The 15697-nt window shown below is 36.8% G+C and overlaps 1 protein-coding gene across 1 annotated transcript in view; it reads left to right on the top strand.

Annotated features, from left to right (window-relative positions):
* Positions 1-15181, top strand: part of adgrl4 (adhesion G protein-coupled receptor L4) — a 37038-nt gene extending 21857 nt beyond the window's left edge. Inside the window, exons 6-16 of the mRNA XM_039653615.2 lie at positions 1784-1951; positions 4678-4861; positions 5464-5580; positions 5683-5882; positions 5978-6154; positions 7367-7570; positions 7678-7898; positions 9739-9805; positions 10160-10251; positions 11051-11219; positions 14804-15181. Of these exons, the coding sequence (XP_039509549.2) occupies positions 1784-1951; positions 4678-4861; positions 5464-5580; positions 5683-5882; positions 5978-6154; positions 7367-7570; positions 7678-7898; positions 9739-9805; positions 10160-10251; positions 11051-11219; positions 14804-14866 (1662 nt within the window). The 3' untranslated portion in view covers positions 14867-15181. The remainder of the gene's footprint in view (positions 1-1783; positions 1952-4677; positions 4862-5463; positions 5581-5682; positions 5883-5977; positions 6155-7366; positions 7571-7677; positions 7899-9738; positions 9806-10159; positions 10252-11050; positions 11220-14803) is intronic.
* Positions 15182-15697: the final 516 nt, after the last annotated feature.

Raw genomic sequence — 15697 nt, 5'->3', positions numbered from 1 at the left:
CACCTTACCTAAACTTAACCATAACCGAAGCGTCTCATTAGACGTTAAAGGGTGCCATGTGCGTTGGATATTTACGCTTTTGCAAAAGCGTCCTATATGGCGCTTTGGGATGAGAACGCGTTCGAATACTTGATGCGGCCCGGCCTGACCCAGACTCTATCTCCAGCGGCCCCCAGTTAATTTGAGTTTGAGACCCCTGATCTAGATGATACACTTTCATATTTCCATCCTTCCACAACACAGGAAGTTTCTGAAGTACGCTTTTGGGGACGGAGGTCACCAATATCGGGTTCTTCAATTCGGCCTACCGTTATCACCAAAATGTATGCAACTCTGCCTCCTCTGAGACTCACAGGCATCATTATTCTTAATTACATGGATTACTTGTTAATGCAGCCCAGTCACAGGAGATGGTGGCTCGGCTTTGAGATGTTGTGCTTGACCACATAAAGTGCTTGGGGTTAAGACTCATCTCCAAGAAGAATATGCTTTCTCCATTTCAGAGAATTACTATTCCAGGAATTGTATGGGACTCGGTCACAATGCATGCACGATTGTCTCCTGCACACTTAGTTTCAATTCTGGCAGCAGTAACCACAGTCAAGCTAAGCCAGCTCATCACTGTGAAAAAGTTTTAGTATATTAGGACTTATGGCACCTGCATCCAACATAATACATTTTGGCCTGCTGTGTACATACCCTTGTAGTAGTGGCTCAGGAGTGGACAAGGGTTTTTTTTTCCCCAGAAGGGCAACCTGTTTCGCATGATCAAGGTTACGTGTAGATGCCTTTGTTCCTTGGTCATGTGGAAGAAATCTTGGTTCCTTTTCCAAATCCCAGTGTTGGGAGCATCCTGTCATCGCAAGACTCTGTCGAAAGATGCATTCGAGCCACTGAGGCTGACCCCTCCCCAAAATATCCTGAACACAGCAATGATGCAAAACTGTTTAATGGTCTAACTCCACAGTTCAGTACTTCACAGGTCACAGTATTTGTAATGTGTTTTAGCAATACATTTCTAATATTTATAATGTTTAGAATTTGGTTTTAGAATTGCCTTTACAGGGACTTTAAATACTGATGCAATGCTCGTTCCCGTTAAAACAGGCAACCAAGGCTACGTTAATAACTGAAACAATTTATATCATAGTATTTTCTTGTTAGTTTTAATATTTTCATACATTTCCTGAATGTGAAATATGAAGCATGATGTAAAGATTTGTTTGCCCTTTTTACTAAAACAAAATACATTTAATAATATCTTAATGTTCCTGTGTGGCCTCTCACACCATTCTTGAAATATTGAGGACATTTCCTAAATTACTCTGTTCATCCTGAATGCTGTATGACAAAAATCTCATGATAAAACACATCTGCTGTTAGGTCCTTGCAGCATTCAGTCTATAATCACAATGTACTGTAAGTGTGAGAAAATGGCGTCCCCTTCTGGCAAAGTTGCAGATCTGTCCCAAGAAAATTAGAATCTCATTTAAACACCCTTTAAACTGATTCCATTTGCTTAATGTCTGGTTGGTATTAGCCTTGTTAGAAGTTTTTTAACTTTATAAAATACAAAAGACTAATCATGCTATAAACACATGTGTCTGTGGAAGTTTATACATGTGCAGAAATGTTTGCTGATTAAGGCCTCTGATATAAGCATGTTTGAACACGTGTGTTGTCTGAAAATTCCCTGTAATTTATGATCTTTTAAATAATGATCGTTAATGATATTGTATATTTGAGTGAATATTAAATCTGTTTACCTCTCTCGGGGTTGTAGATGATTAATCTGTCAACTCCAGAGCGTCTGAAAGAGATAAGACATCAAACATCAGCTGAACTCTCTCCTGTTCTCCTCATATCATACATTGAGGCCATGGCCAGCCATAAACCAGGCAATGGAGATGAGCCTGAATATCCTGAGGAAGAAATCAATGAAACGATCACGGTAATTTATATACTATTCCACATACAGAACATCATTTAAGACAGAAACACACCAGTCAGTTTTAATAAGCCTGAACGGTTTACACCCAAGTTTAAAATTTAACCCCCAAAAACCTACAAGAAACTATAAATGAGCCCTATAGAGAGAAATGTAACGGTAACACTTTACAATAAGGTTCAATAGTTAACATGTATTAAGAATGAACAATACTTATTCAGCATTTATTAATCTTAGTTAATATTAATTCCAACATTTACTAATACATTATTAAAATCAAAGGTTGTATTAGTTAACATTAGTTAATGCGCTGTGAACTAACATGAACGCACAACGAACTGCTGTATTTATATTAACTAACATTAACAAAGATTAATAAACACTGTAACTAATGCATTGCTCATCATTAGTTAATGCATTTACTAATGTTAACTAATGAACCTTATTGTAAAGTGTTACCAATGTAACTTTCATGCTGGTTACATAAGCAGAGAGTAGTTCTTGCTTTAAACTGGTTAAAATTGGTTAGACATTTCAAGCTTTACATACAAGTAGTCTATAAGATTAGTTTCGATTCATTTTTTTTAGATGTGCTCCAATTCACGGAGACCGAGATGACACAAAGCGCTTCCTCTTTGTTTTCTATATTAAACAAATTAAACAAAACATTTTCTTGCAGTTGTGAATTTAAGTAGACCCTTTAGAGTTTATTCTGATGTATTTTAAAAGTATTTTAAGTTGTTTCTGCTGTTGTTAGGGAAAAAAAAAATCCAAGATGAGTTTGGCCCCTGAGGGGAGTCAAACCTTAAACTATGGTCTCTCAGCTGAGGTTGCTGAGACCATCCACCTGGAAACTTTACACCTTAAATTGAGGAGTCCTATTCAACCAGGAAAAAAACTCTTGAGATTTAAAATCGTTTACAAGAGGGTCCTGCAGGCCAAGACAGGCACCTCACTTACAGTAGTTACACATGAAACAATATTAAACATAAAAACAAATACATTAATTACATATGGATTTTTTTTAAAACAATATCAGTTCAAACAATAAGAATTAGATAAATCTGTAACCAAATTATTTAAAATACTCTTAAATTAATTTGGAGAGGCCAACTCTTTAAAGCATTTTGTATCTTGTAACTGATTCCATTCAGACAGAGCAGCATAACTAAACACCCTTTTACCCACATTTGATATGGACTATAAGGATGTTCAAAAAATAATATTCTTGTGAACAAAGACATACAGTTTTACACCTTTTTGAATGGAATAACAAGAATAGCAAGGAATAGCATTTTGAATGCTGTAAACAAGAGGGAAGCAGACCCAGGAAAGTTTTATATAAAGATGTACCAATGCTTGAGTCTATAGATTGACAGAACGGGCCATCCAACCCAAGAGTACAGTAAATAATGATGGGTAAGGGCTTTTGAATTGGTAATAAAAGCTCCAAGAACTGAATCCAATAGCTTTAAACAATGCTTGGGTGCCTGCAGATAGATACGGCAATATCATAATAATCCAGCACTGACAAGAAAGTAGGGTAACACTTTATTTGAAGGGGTGTGCATAAGACTGACATGACACTGTCATGAACATGACATAACACCTGTCATGAACATGAAGGAGTCTTCATGAATGTTTATGACTGTTGTCATTAAGTGACATTCGGTAAATTATGACACTTTTAATGCAAAGTTGACATTGTTTAAAATGTCTTTGTTATGACAACTTGACATTAACCAAGACAAAAATGTCTTGATTATGACAACTTGACATTAACCAAGAAATCATAACTAGTCCAACGTGCTCCACTTTACTTGAGGTAAGGGGAAATATTAATAACACTGTCTTTAAAGCATTTGACAGTGTAATAACCCTTAATGACATCTTTTTAACTAGTACGATATGTTCCACTTTACTTGAGGACAAGTAAAATATTCATGTCACAGTTATAATGGTGTCATGACAACCAAAGTTAAAACCAACCATAACATATGACCGGGTAATGTAATGTTAACACAAAGCTAAATAACTTATTTAAGTTTGATAATTAGACCTGTTATGACATATTTGTGACAGGTTGGCAGGTAATGATTTCTTGGTTAATGTCAAGTTGTCATAACAAAGACATTTTTGTCTTGGTTAATGTCAAGTCGTCATAACAAAGACATTTTTTGTCTTTGTTAATGTCAAGTTGTCATAACAAAGACATTTTTGTCTTTGTTAATGTCAAGTTGTCATAACAAAGACATTTTAAACAATGTCAATTTTGGATTAAAAGTGTCATAATTTACTGAATGACACTTAATGACAACAGTCATAAACATTCATAAAGACTCATTCATGTTCATGACAGGTGTTATGTCATGTTTATGACAGTGTCATCTCAGTCTTATGCACACCCCTTCAAATAAAGTGTTACCAAAAGTAGCAGCTCCCAGTCTCCTCCTTCACTTGTCCTCACTTTATAGTGCAGATAATATTAGTCGGACTTTGCCATGTAAGACTTCCAGCCTGATTTGGTAGTGGTTCTGGAAGGTTTGTCTCTGGCAACCGTCAAGCCTCTGGACTCAATTTCAGAGAAGTTACCAACATTAAAGATGGCTTTTATGTTGATCATTGCTTCCCTTAAGAGGATAGGAGACTTGCACGCCCTGTCATTTGCTTTTTCTGCCTGTTACAGTCGTAACCTGAGACGTTCTTTGTTTTCTTTATTTTTCCCATAGAATTTGGTTTTTAGTGTGAATAACTTAGTCGAGAAGGATGAGAAGGTGGAATGGGAAAGGATAAATGATGATTTGAGGAAGTATTACATCACCACACTGCTTCACACAGCAGAGATGGAAACACTGGCCCTGTCTGCTGGATACACACACACTATGCAGATGCAGGTGGATGCCGGTGAAGTAGGTGAGTTTTTTGTGGGCTAAAATATAACCAAACACTTAAAAATAAAGGTCCCAACAGACAGTTTTGTGTTTGTCTGCGTTAGTTAGTTAGTTAGTTAGTTAGTTAGTTAGTTAGTTAGTTAGTTAGTTAGTTAGTTAGTGGTTAACTAACTAACTAAATAATACGACTGCCTGCACAACTATAGACAGCAATAACCTATATCTATGAGTGTAGGGTTTAAAAGAAATGTCTAAAAACTTAATGGATAATGTACTGGCATACAATTACCAGTACATTCTCCATTTTCCATACTTTTTTTTTCTTACAGTGCATTATTCTTACTGTAAATCTTAAACTTGAATGACAGAACAATTAAAAGATACACTATTAAAAATGAACTGAAAATTTAAAAACATCCTCCTTAGTTAACTTAAATAGTTTGAAAAATAACTATTTGGGAAATAATGGAAATAAAGAGTATAAAAATCTTTAGAAAATACAATAAAATCAAAGTACATTATTGTAAAATGTTTTATAGTTTTATTGTTATTTCTTGTGATAGTTCAATATAAATGTTTAACCTTTTGATGAAGGTTCTAATCGTTGTGTTGAATGATTTCTAGAAATGAAACTATACACATTTGAACCCAACCAAGCACATAAGCATCCAGTTTCAACCAACATCCAAGGAAACTCCATTTCACTGATCCCTAAGAATGCAAAAAACAAAAGCAATAATGGTTTGTAATAATGTTAATTCTTACCTTCATTTACCTTCATATGTAAATTGAATACAAATGCACCAAATGATTCAAAATGTCTTCCATCTGTCTCTGCTGTAGGAAGCACCTCCATTGTATTTCTAATCTATAACAGTATTGGCGATCTTTTAAAGCCAACTGATGACCCTGGTGTGGCCGATTACTCTCGCTATGCAGCAGCGGGTGAAATTACAGTTAATTCGCCAGTAATAGCAGCAGCCATCAGCAATCCAAAGACATTTGCACTGGACAACGTGACCTTCACTCTCAAACACACACAGGTGCAGTGTGACTGATTGATTAATTAACTTGAAATAGTTGTTGCTTTGAATGTCATTTTAATATGCATTGAACAAGCTTTGCTTCTTTCATAAAGGAGATAGATCCCACCCATGATGAGACTAAGTGTGCATTCTGGGAGTATTCCCAGAGCATGATGGGACAGTGGAGTTTGGATGGCTGTACACGCACACGTGTGAATTCAACTCATACTTCGTGTTCCTGTAATCACCTGACACACTTTGCCATTCTCATGTCCTCTGCTCATGCCAATGTAAGTGAACTACTGCTGTCCCCTACTGGTCTCCTCACAAAATACGGTGGACCAACAAACATTTATTGTTATTTTTACCTGAACCTTTTAAACAATTTTACATTACCATTCAAAGGTTTGGGGTCAAACATTCAAATTTTTTTTTTTTTTTTATATATATATTTTTTTGTAGTTTTTGAGAAATTACTACTTTTATTCAGCAAAGATGCAATAAATTATATATATATATGATTGATTAACTCATATTAAATATTAATAAACCTGACAAAAAAAAACTTTACATTTCTTCTAAATTAATAGAAAAGACTGAGGTTATCTTTAAAGTACACTTCTAAAGTTACAGTGAAGTTACCTTAATCATTTAGAGGTGCAGAATACAATTTATATGTTTGTTCAGTCCAGTATATCTTATTAGTGGTGATTGCTGTCATATACCTCACTATTATGCTGCCTCATTAAGAATTTGAACAAACTCCGAACCCTAAATATTTAACATCAGCATGTAATGCATCACATGTTGTTTGTGCTACAATGATCTTTGATAAATTAAATGATGTGGTTTATGTGGAACCTAAACTAGGAATTTAAAATATCATAGTCAGTTAGGGCATCAAAACAGCCATGTAACATTTTATTTTACAGTGTCCTTGTGACATATTAATACCATAATAATAGCAGTAAATGGTGCATAATTACATGCGACTAACCCTCAAACAAATCCTAATCCAACCCTAACCCTATAGTAAGTACATGTAGTCGCTTAATATTTCTCTGTACTTAAATATATAATTAGACTGTAACAATGGCACCTCAAAATGGTAACACTTTATTTCGATAGTCCACTTTAGACATTCTACTAACTATAAGTAACTTTTCAACTACATGTCAATTAACTCTCATTAGAGTATTAGTAGACTGTCTGCTTAATATCTGCTAACACTTTATTTTGTTGGTCCCCCAACAGACATTCAACTGACTATAAGTAACTTGGCGACTACTTATAATTAGCAGAACGTCTAAAGTGACTATCGAAATAAAGTGTAACCCTCAAAATAAAGTGTAACATGTCGTCAGTCACCTTTTCTTCAATGTATGCTATTATTACATTGTGAAAACAATTGACTCAATTTATGAACATGGTACAGTTAGAGCGGAATTCACAATTTGGTTGTAAACAATCCTAAATGCCTTTTCCTGCTGTGTTTTATGTAGTTGCTTGCGCATTATAATGTTCTGACGAGGATAACGCATCTGGGAATGGTGATCTCCATAATATGCCTGTCCCTGTGTATCTTCACATTCTGGTTCTTCCGAGACATTCAGAACACCAGAACCACGATCCACAAGAACCTGTGCTGCAGCCTTTTCATGGCCCAGTTCATCTTCCTCATCGGGATTAACAAGATTGCACACAAGGTTCTCTCCTTAGACTTTTTTAATGTGTCAGATGGCAACAAAAGTACTCTATTAAGTAATGTAGTGCAATGTAATGTTGATTCATGCTTGTTCACTGTGTGTTTCAGTGGTTCTGTTCTATTATCGCTGGCCTGCTCCACTATTTCTTCTTGTCTGCATTTGCCTGGATGTGTATAGAGGGGATCCATTTGTATCTCATTGTTGTTGGTGTCATCTACAACAAAGGTTTCCTCCACCGGAACTTCTACATATTTGGCTATGGGAGCCCCGCAGTGGTCGTCGCAATTTCTGCAACACTTGGCTATAAATATTATGGCACCAGTACTGTGTAAGTTATTATAATTTAATAAATATAATATAAAGTTATTATAGGGGTGGTGATGGCGCAATGGATAAGACACATGCCTTTGGTGTGAGAGACCCGGGTTCGAATCCACTGTGAGACACCAATGTGTTCCTGAGCAAGACACTTAAATGGATACTCCGCCTTTTTTCATATTAAATTCCCTTAACTAAGACGAGTTGATACATACCCCTCTCGTCTCAGTGCGTCCACTCAATTGCTCTGGCGCGCGAGACTCTTTGATCGCACTTAACTTAATTAGCCCAGTTCATTCAATATAGGCCATGCAGAGAAGCGACTAAACACCTCCATGCTTTCCCCATTCAAATACAGTTACACACAAAATCAAACATTGCTCTTTTCTGAACGTGTAAAGTGGATAACTACAGTATATTGTATGGCGGAATACCATAGCAACTGCTTGGGAGCACTTCGACTCAGCGCATATATAGCCTATCTATGGACTGGGCGCAGTAATATCATCACTCCAGAGAGTGAGAGGGGGAGAAGACTCTTCACGAGTGATGATATTACTGCACGTACCGAGTCGAAGTGCTCCCAAGCACTTGCTGTGGTATTCTATGAAGGTAAAAGAGTAGCAATACTCGAGAACACGTAGATGTGAATTTGAGAACTTGTACAATAAATATTCGTTTGTGAACGCCAACATTTACACTCACAGCTCTGATGTGAAAACCTGTAAAATAAAAATCTGAACTTGAACGCTGAGATTTGCACTCACAGACAATAGTCACAAACCTGTATTCTGAATCTGAAGCTGCAGAAAATTCGTCACAAATGTGTAAAATGCCAGCCACAAAGATTCAACGACAGACACAAACTTGCAATACAAATTTGCACTTCTTCTAACATACAAATTGGAATACAGAGTATGCAGCGACTGTCTTCCACAACCAGGCAGTGCACAATATTCTGTATTGCTCGGTAGCTCGATCCGGTTTGTCATCACGAGGTAGGCCTATGTTATTTAGCTATGTGTGTAATGCGTGAATCAGTGGGCGGGGCTAAACCGGCCGTGTTGAAGCTGCTGCGGGGGTGGGGTTTTATCCTCTTTGACGTCATATTTCCCCACTTTGAAAAACGAGTCGTTTGCTGGGGCTGGTGTCAATAAAAGCTTTTATTGGACTAACAAGGACATTTTCGGTTCTGAAACTTATTAGGATATTCTTATAATATGATGACCTCTTAGATGTCAAAACCTCAAGGAAAATTTGATTTCTCAGTTCATCACCCCTTTAATATGAAAAAAACGGAGGAGTATCCCTTTAACCCCTAGTTGCTCCAGAGGCTTGCGACCTCTGACATATATTGTAAGTCGCTTTGGATAGAAGCGTCAGCTAAATGAATAAATGCAAATGTAAATAATTACAATTTTGTGGTATTTACAAAAGAAAGTATGACTACTAGTTACAATGAGCAATCCCCCTTATTTTTAACGTAAGAGTGATCCACCTTATTTTGATCCACCAATATTATTTTGAATGTGCAAGGCTTCCGTTATCTTCAGTTATTTTAGCTGTACAAATATTGTATTTTATGCTGCTTGATTTAAAAAGTGGTAATTGCTTTCATATTAAATTATGTACTATAATCATAAACACAGGTTTGTAGCTCAAATAGTTACCATTCATTGAACTTTATTCTTCTAGTTATTTAATGTATAGCGGCTAACAAATCTTAATTCTCATACATTCACAAAAATAGCTTAAATTTAATGTTGCTAAATAAGGTGGATTGCACCACTTTTGCTTCAAACAATGTAAATAAATTGTAATTACTATTTTATGTTATTAATTTTATTAAGGTGTTGGCTGAGCACTGAAAATAACTTCATCTGGAGTTTCATAGGACCAGCTTGTCTGATTATTCTGGTGAGCATTTCTTCTTGTGTCAGTGTAACATCCAGTAACAAGACTGTCTGTTAGCCATGAACACTACTCTGGACTCATGTACACTCAGCAACAAATCTCAGTTACGCTAATACAACCCTTTTCATTCGAACTATGCAGTATTTCTAATAAATCTAAATAAATTGTAAATCAAAATAAACTAATATCCAAAATGTGATTTCATTAGAGCTGTCAATAAATGTATAAATAATAATAATAAAAAACACATATTTAATTGATAACATGATATGCTGTTTAATTAATCAAATGAATTAGTTCATACTGTACTTTTTTTGTTGAATAAATATTACATTGAAGCCATTTATTCCCTCCCAGGTTAATCTGCTGGCATTTGCTGTGATCATCTTTAAGGTTTATCGTCACACTGCAGTAAAGATCCCTGAAATCAGTCACTATGAAAATATCAGGTAAAGAAATTGTACATCATTTAGAATACTTCAGGATTAAGCATTAAGCTTTGTATTAGTGGAAAACCTGTAGTATTTTCGAATTACCATGCTTTCAACCATCATATCCCCCTGAGACAAGAGATTTATGTATTTTTTTTCGGGAAAAATCCTCCAATGACGCAAAAATTGTCATTTTGCGTCATCGGAGGGTTTTTTGGCCAGAGGCTAAAGACTACAGTCAGTAGTAGAGGCTGTTACGCATGTTCTCAACCCGCCCATAGAGGGTGGGATGGGCCTCGCGCTGTTCTCTCACGGCCCAAATAGCCTTGTCCTACTCGCCACAGTAAACATAATGAATGGCGACTGTAGAACGTAAAAGCCGATCTCGAAATACATTTGTTTTGGGCGATCTCGAAACTCATCACGGAGACTCGCTAGTAGCCAAGACTTGTTGTTTAACTACTGCGCTCTGTTACCAGTAGGCGTGGCCTCCTAGGGCAGCGAAGCGAGTGCATTCTGGGAGTTGTTGTCTTTTAATCCACATGAGCCAAAAATACATTTTCTGGGTTTTCTGAGTCTAGAAAGCTCCAAATTCAAATAATTTCACATTTATTCTACATAAATGACCCATTTTAAATATGCATTCATCTTTCCAGAGGTGAATTATCCCTTTACATTTTATTTTATTCATGTCAGGGTAGCTAAATACTAAATAGTTAATAATCAAACAGCAGCCTGAAAAAATATTACAAACATTATTTTTACTTTTGCTATTCAATAATTATTTTACTTTTGCTATTCAATAATTATCCCACAGGTCTTGTGCAAGAGGAGCTATTGCTCTTTTTTTTGTTCTGGGAGTTACCTGGACATTTGGTGTCATGCACATCTTATATGAGACCACCCTGACAGCGTATCTCTTTACCTTTGCCAATGTGTTCCAAGGGATGTTCATTTTCATTTTCCTTTGCGTTCTATCCAGAAGGGTAAGGTGCACACTCTTCTACAATTCCGTTTAGATGGAACTCAGCACTGCGTCATGACGTTGATGTTATGGAAATGCCCCTGAATGAGCAAGTGCACAAAGCAGGTGTGGAAAGTGTTTATTGACCAGTTGAGGTTGAGGTTAGCTGACATAGTGTAAGCATGTCATAAAGACCATAAATAGGCACCTGCAATAAAGAACATCAGCTTCTTTGCTTTAGGAAACCAGGGTTATGTTTGAGTCATGAGGGTTATATGCTAATGCTTTTTAACCCTTTCTGTTTGGAAGTGATGGCTTACGGAATGTTGCGGTCGCAAGGCTATTGCCAATCTAACACAGTCTCATCCCAAAAAGTCATATGACTGACGTCTTGGGACGTTTTTTGACCGTACGTCAATATCCGCCTTTTTAGGGCTCCCTTAAACGTCAGTAGATGGCGATCCCGGGCCGTCATACAACTGACGCTTTACCTTTAACGTCAGTTAGGTGACGGGTTAGGTTTAGGGTTAGGTTTAGGTCTGGGGTAGAGTTAGGATCCCATAACCTCATCTACCGACGTTTAAGGGGGCCCTAAAAAGGCGAATATTGACGTATGGTCAAAAGACGTCCCAAAACGTCAGTTATATGATGTCTTGGGATGAGACCGGGTTGGCCAATCGGATGCCTCGGTAACACTTTACAATAAGGTTCATTAGTAACTACATTAGTTAACATTAACTAAGACTGAACAATACTTCTACAACATTTGTTAATCTTTGTTAATGTTAATTTTAACATTTACTAATACTTTATTAAAATCTTGTTAACATTAGTTAATGCACTGTGAACTAACATGAACAAACAATGAACAGCTGGATTTGTGTTAACTAACGTTAACAAAGATTAACAAAAAGAGTAACAAATGTATTGCTCATGGTTAGTTCATGTTAGTTAATACATTAACTAATGTTTAATAAATGAACCTTATTGTAAAGTGTTACCGATGCCTCTCTAACAGGCTGGAGTACAGTCTTGGGTGGCCGTCCAGCTCACAGTCTCTGGGAAGGCCATCATCTCAAATGGCACATGAATGGTCTGGAGATGAGGGCTGTTTTTGGAGCATGGAAATACTGAGGGGTTACCATGTGTTAGTCCAGATGGATAACACATCTGCAGTCTCCTATGTAATCACAAGGGCGGGCTGCGTTTGGGACATGCAGGTGTTGAGGCCCTGGGAATGGAGACGTTAATTCGGCAGAGGTATAACAGAGCGGAAGTGGACCTGTTTAGCTCAGCAGAGTCAACCCACTGTCCCCCTCTGGTTTGCCATCAAACCTCCAGTTCCGTTATGGCTGGATGCATTTTACTATATGCATTTTCCCCAGATCACTCTGCTCCCGGGACTTCTAGGCAAGGGTTCGCCAGAACGGAGTTTGCCTGTTGTTAGTGGCTCTGTTTCGGGCCACCCCAAGTCTAGTGTTTGGACACAAAATCTCTTTGGAAGGCTCTCCACTGGAGTTCCGAACAGGAGGGACCTTTAGTCTTAGGCTCAGGATTCTCCACCCCTGACCCAAGGTTTGGAATCTGTGGTTTGGCCCCAAGGGTGTCAACTTTTAGATTCCAGTCTCTCAACCGAGGTTGTAATGCAATTTATTTTGCCTACAGTATGTTGTGCATGGAATGGCTTTACCTCTTGGCATCAAGGCCCACTCAACCAGGAGTCTGGTCTCTTCTAAAGCATTATCTAAGAATGACGATCTGCGGCTGAGTGCCCGCTTGAGCCTCTGGGGGGCACTCCTTCCTAGTTTAATGTTTCATTCATGTTTTACCCTGGACTGATTATGGTTTATTTTTTGCACCTGTTTTAGATTGAGCTCCCTGATTTAAGCCTGAGTTTTCCCTTTGTTCAGGGCTCAGTATTGTAAGTGTCTGACTGATTTGAGCGGTTTCCTGGGTAACACTTTACAATATGGGTGCACTAATATGCATTAATTCATGCTTAACTAATACACCGATAATCATGAGTTAATGTATAACTAATGAAGAATTAAACCATTAATTAACGATTACTGCATCAGCAACAAATAAAGAGTCTATATGATTAATAGATTAAGTAATACATGAATAGCTATTAATTCAATGTGTCATTGTGTATTAATTCCTTAATAACATATTTTATTAACTAATAGTGTACATTAATGTGTTAATTACCACAATTAGTCAAAGCTATGCACTTCAACTTCCAGTTGTCTGCTTTAATTAATCATTAGCTAATGATTTGCAAAGGTATCATTATGTTATGACTTTACTTGTTGAGGCACATCATTATTAACTAGTTATTTAGTAATTGTAGTAATTTTCACATGAATTTGCACTAACAATTAAGTAAGTAATCATGTATTAATGCATATTAGTGTACCTGTCATATTATCTGGAAGTTGAAATACAAGGCTTTGGCTCATTCTGGTAATTAACATATTAATTAACACTATTAGTTAAAAAAATGAGTTATTATGGAATTGATCCACAATTACATATTTAATTAAAAACAATTCATGTATGAACTAATACATTAACCTTACAGACTTTTAATTAGTTCCTAATGTGGTAATCATTAATGAATAGCTTAGATAATCATTACTTACACATTAATTCAGTATTATCTGTGCATTAGTTAAGCATGAATTAATGCTTATTAGTGCACCCTTATTGTAAAGTGTTACCGTTTCCTGTTTTCTTAGTGTTTTCGAGTATTTTCTAGTTTCACGGTTCCTGGACTTCCTGCCTGTATCTGGTCTTTCCGTTTGCCTAATCCCTGCATGGTATGTTTTCTGATCTGGATTGCTTACCTGGTTTTGACCCCTGCATGTTTCCCTGTCCCTGTCTCTGGATTCTCCTCTAAATAAAGCCTGCGTTTGGATCACCTTATTCCATGTTCCATGTGCAGTTTCATGACAAATGGCTGCGACTTTTCATGGCTGCGACTTTACAAGATGTTTATGCTGTGGTAGGGTGGTGCTTTCAGCACACATTCATAGGGTTTTACTGTTTGGATTCATGGCATTCAAGTCCTTTTGGGTTAATCCTTTTAGTGGACCACATGGTGTTTGTTTAGAGTACTTCACAACCTTGCTGGTCAAGCATTTTTCAGTGTGGCAATGTGGGTATAAACATTCGCATAGCGTCAACAACAGCGTTGAATTCCCTCGAAAGTGAACGGCTCTGGTTTTGAGACGTTCCATGAAAGGAATGCGACACTGCATCACTTTGCCATATTTAATGCATGCCTCAGCATCTTCCTTCAGATAATTAGAATTTGAGGAATTTTATTTCAAGTGCCTATTTATAGTCTTGATGATGTGATTACACTGTCATCTGACCTCACCTTTGGTCAATGAAATTGCTGTGTTTCCACACATGCTTTAGACAGCAGCTCTGTCTAAACAGCACAGGGTGTTCCCATATCGTCAACATCATAATGCAGTGTCTCATCTCCCTTATCAGGGAACTGGGTTACCTATGTAACCAGAGATCTACATTTATTTTTCATTGTTATGTTTACGATTTTACACCTTTAAATGCATATGTTTTCTCTTTTATCATCAGATTCAAGAGGAGTACTACAGATTATTCAAGAATATTCCATGTTGTTTTGAGTGTCTTCGATAAACTTTATCAAGAGACATTAACTTCAGCGCCAGTTTACAAATGCTTTTTAAATCTAAGCACTATAGAGATGTACTTATTAAAATGTGTGCAAAAATTCCAATATATTTATTTTTTTGAGAGAAAAGAATCCAAATGTTATAAAAACTAAAACATTACTGAATTATATGATGTAGAAGTTTTAAAACCAGTTGCAGTCAGCATCTATACGTTTTACAATCAATAGCAAAATATTTCTTTTTTTTCTGACAACTGATTGTCTAAAAGGACTTTCTATGTACTGCATTATGGACTAATAAAAACATTTATCTCCTTTGATGTGTTTGATGTCGACCCAAGTGCAGAGTTAATACATCTGAATCTATATTTAATAATGTCAAACAAAGCTGAAACAAGTAGGCAGGCCCTTCTGGGTATAGAACTGGGGCAAAACACAAAAGAGGACTAGAAGCAACACAGGAACAAGAGCAAAGGGCACAATCCACTTTGACATATTGCACATTTTGACATATTGCACAAAACACAATAAATATAGGGGGAAAACCATAAGAAACAGGTGCTGGCAATTAACAGACTGTGAACTAGACAAGGGTTAAGTGAGGGTGCATGGAAAAAGGAAACGTGGGAGAGAGGGACAAGGGGAGCACATGCCAGACACACAAAAAAGTCTACATTCGAAAGCTAAGGCAGCTGGCTTTTTGCCTCACTCACGCAATGACTGCAGGTAGTGTTTGTGCATGAAACTGATTTTGGATAGACTTCTGAAGAAGCATAATGGCTTAAACATCTACAAAAAAAATATAGGGAGTAGCCTACTTTTTTTTTTTTTTTTTT

Source organism: Pimephales promelas, chromosome 21 (assembly GCF_988280905.1).
Source record: "Pimephales promelas chromosome 21, fPimPro1.hap1.1, whole genome shotgun sequence".
NCBI classification, from domain to species: domain Eukaryota; kingdom Metazoa; phylum Chordata; class Actinopteri; order Cypriniformes; family Leuciscidae; genus Pimephales; species Pimephales promelas.
This window is presented reverse-complemented; position numbering and strand designations above follow the sequence as displayed.